At 40.1% G+C, this 2,203-nt stretch overlaps 1 protein-coding gene across 1 annotated transcript; it reads left to right on the forward strand.

Annotated features, from left to right (window-relative positions):
• Positions 1-501: 501 nt before the first annotated feature.
• On the forward strand, positions 502-978 carry LOC104112614 (uncharacterized). The gene has a single exon (XM_009622588.1). The coding sequence runs from the start codon at positions 502-504 to the stop codon at positions 976-978; it is 477 nt and encodes a 158-aa protein (XP_009620883.1).
• Positions 979-2,203: the final 1,225 nt, after the last annotated feature.

Here is a 2,203-nt window from a genome sequence, read left to right on the forward strand (position 1 = left end):
TAATTATCTAATTATCCACATAATTAGAAATTATCTCAAATTACTTAAAATACTACTCACTTTTAACACACTTTGTACACCTTACTATTATGGTCATGTGGTACCTTGTATGGCACTAGTCTATAAATACCGGGTATTTTAGCTCGGGTCGTATTTTATCCCAAAATGTCAAACTTTGACGAAATTTATTTTCTTTGATTTTCTTACCTCTCACCTTCACGAATTTACTGATCACTTGTTTGAAATAGCATAATGCTTATAATCTCAAAATAACCTCATTCCCGAATATTACGCCGATTAACTTACGACGAAATTTTAACATGCGAAAATGCAGGATGTAATAGTAGTAGAGGCACCAAAAACTCTAGCACCAATTCCTAGACCTTCTCCTCCTTTCCCCAAAGACTTGCTATAAAGGATGATGATAGCAAACTCAAGAAGTTCTATGACATCCTAAAGCAATTATCGGTAAACATTCTATTTATGGAAGCATTTTAAGAGATGTCGGGGTTTGATAAGTATTTGAAGTACTTGATCACTAAAAAGAAAACCACCAAGAATGAAGTGGTGAATGTGACTCACCGGGTTAGTTCCATCATTGAAATAATCGTCGTACAAAAGAAAGAGGACCCGAGAGCTTTCACCATTCCATGCACTATTGGATTGCGCAATTTTGCACGAGCCCTTTGTGATAATGGGGCTAGCATCAACTTAATATCCCTTGCTATTTATAAGCAAGCGGTATTAGGTATGCCTAGGCCTACAAGTATGAGGTTGCAAATGGCCGACCGTTCAATAAAGCGACGTGTGGGAATAGTTGATGATGTGCTTGTGAAATTGGGGAAGTTTCTCCTCCTTGCTAACTTTGTTATTCTCAATTGTGCTATTGATAAAGATATCCCTATCATCTTGGGGAGACCATTCCTTGCTATCGGGAGGCCACTCATGGACTCGGAACGAAATGAGATCAAGTTCTGAGTTAATGACGAAGAAATTACCTTTCAAGAGAGTAAGGGTATAAAATTGCCACATGCATACAAAAATATCTCAGTCATTGATGTTGTTAGTGAGGTAGAGGATGCAGTCGAGGTGAAGATGGATGAGGAATGCCTTGGTGAGGCATTGGCGGCTATTTTGGTGAATTTTGATGGTGAGGAAATGGAAGGATACGTGGAATCGGTGAATGCATTGGAAGGGCTTGGGTCCTACACTTCTGCACCAAAGAAGTTTTCTCTTGACTTAGAGAATAGAGTCACTCCTCTTGCTAAGCCTTCAATTATCGAGCCACCACAACTTGAGCTCAAGCCACTTCCGCCACACTTAAGGTATAAATTTCTTGGCTCTAATGAAACTCAACCTGTAATTGTTTATTCTTTGTTGAATGATGTGCAGGTTAAACACTTATTGAATACCTTGAGGGAGCACAGACATGCCATTGGTTGGACTATAGCGTATATCCAAGGGATTCCCGCCGTAATTTGTGAGCACAAGATACAACTGGAGCAAGAGAGCAAACCTAGCGTGAAGCATCAAATAAGGTTAAATCCTTCCATGCAAGAGGTGGTGAAGAAAGAAATTATAAAATGGTTAGATGCCAGGGTTGTCTACCTCATTACCAATAGTCCTATAGTGAGTCCGGTACAATGTGTGCCAAAGAAAGGAGGCATGACCGTGATTCAAAATGACAAAAATGAACTCATCCCAATGAGGACGGTGACCGGGTGGAGAGTTTGCATGGACTACCGGAAGCTCAATAGTGCTACTTGCAAAGACCATTTTCCTATGCCTTTTATTGATCAAATGGTTGATCAGCTAGTAGGAAGGTCATTTTATTACTTCTTGGATGGTTATTCTGGGTACAACCAAATTAACATCGCCTTAGAGGACCAAGAGAAGAAGACATTCACATGTCCGCATTGTACCTTTGCCTTAAGCTGGATTCCATTTGGGTTATGCAATGCCCCGGCTACTTTTCAATGATGCATGATGTCAATCTTCTTGGACATGATGGAGGACTTCTTAGAGGTATTCATGGATGACTTCTCTGTAGTTGGTGATTTCTTTGAGCATTGCCTTTCCAACCTTAGGCAAGTGCTCAAAAGATGTGAGGAAACAAACCTTGTACTCAATTGCAAAAAATGTCACTTCATGGTGGACGAGGGTATTGTTCTTGGCCACAAAATTTCCAAGAGAGGCATAAAGG

This window comes from Nicotiana tomentosiformis, chromosome 4 (genome assembly GCF_000390325.3).
Source record: "Nicotiana tomentosiformis chromosome 4, ASM39032v3, whole genome shotgun sequence".
NCBI lineage: Eukaryota > Viridiplantae > Streptophyta > Magnoliopsida > Solanales > Solanaceae > Nicotiana > Nicotiana tomentosiformis.

Excerpts from the sequence above, each read along its gene's own strand:
- LOC104112614 (XM_009622588.1), top strand. The coding sequence starts at position 502 with ATGTCGGGGTTTGATAAGTATTTGAAGTACTTGATCACTAAAAAGAAA.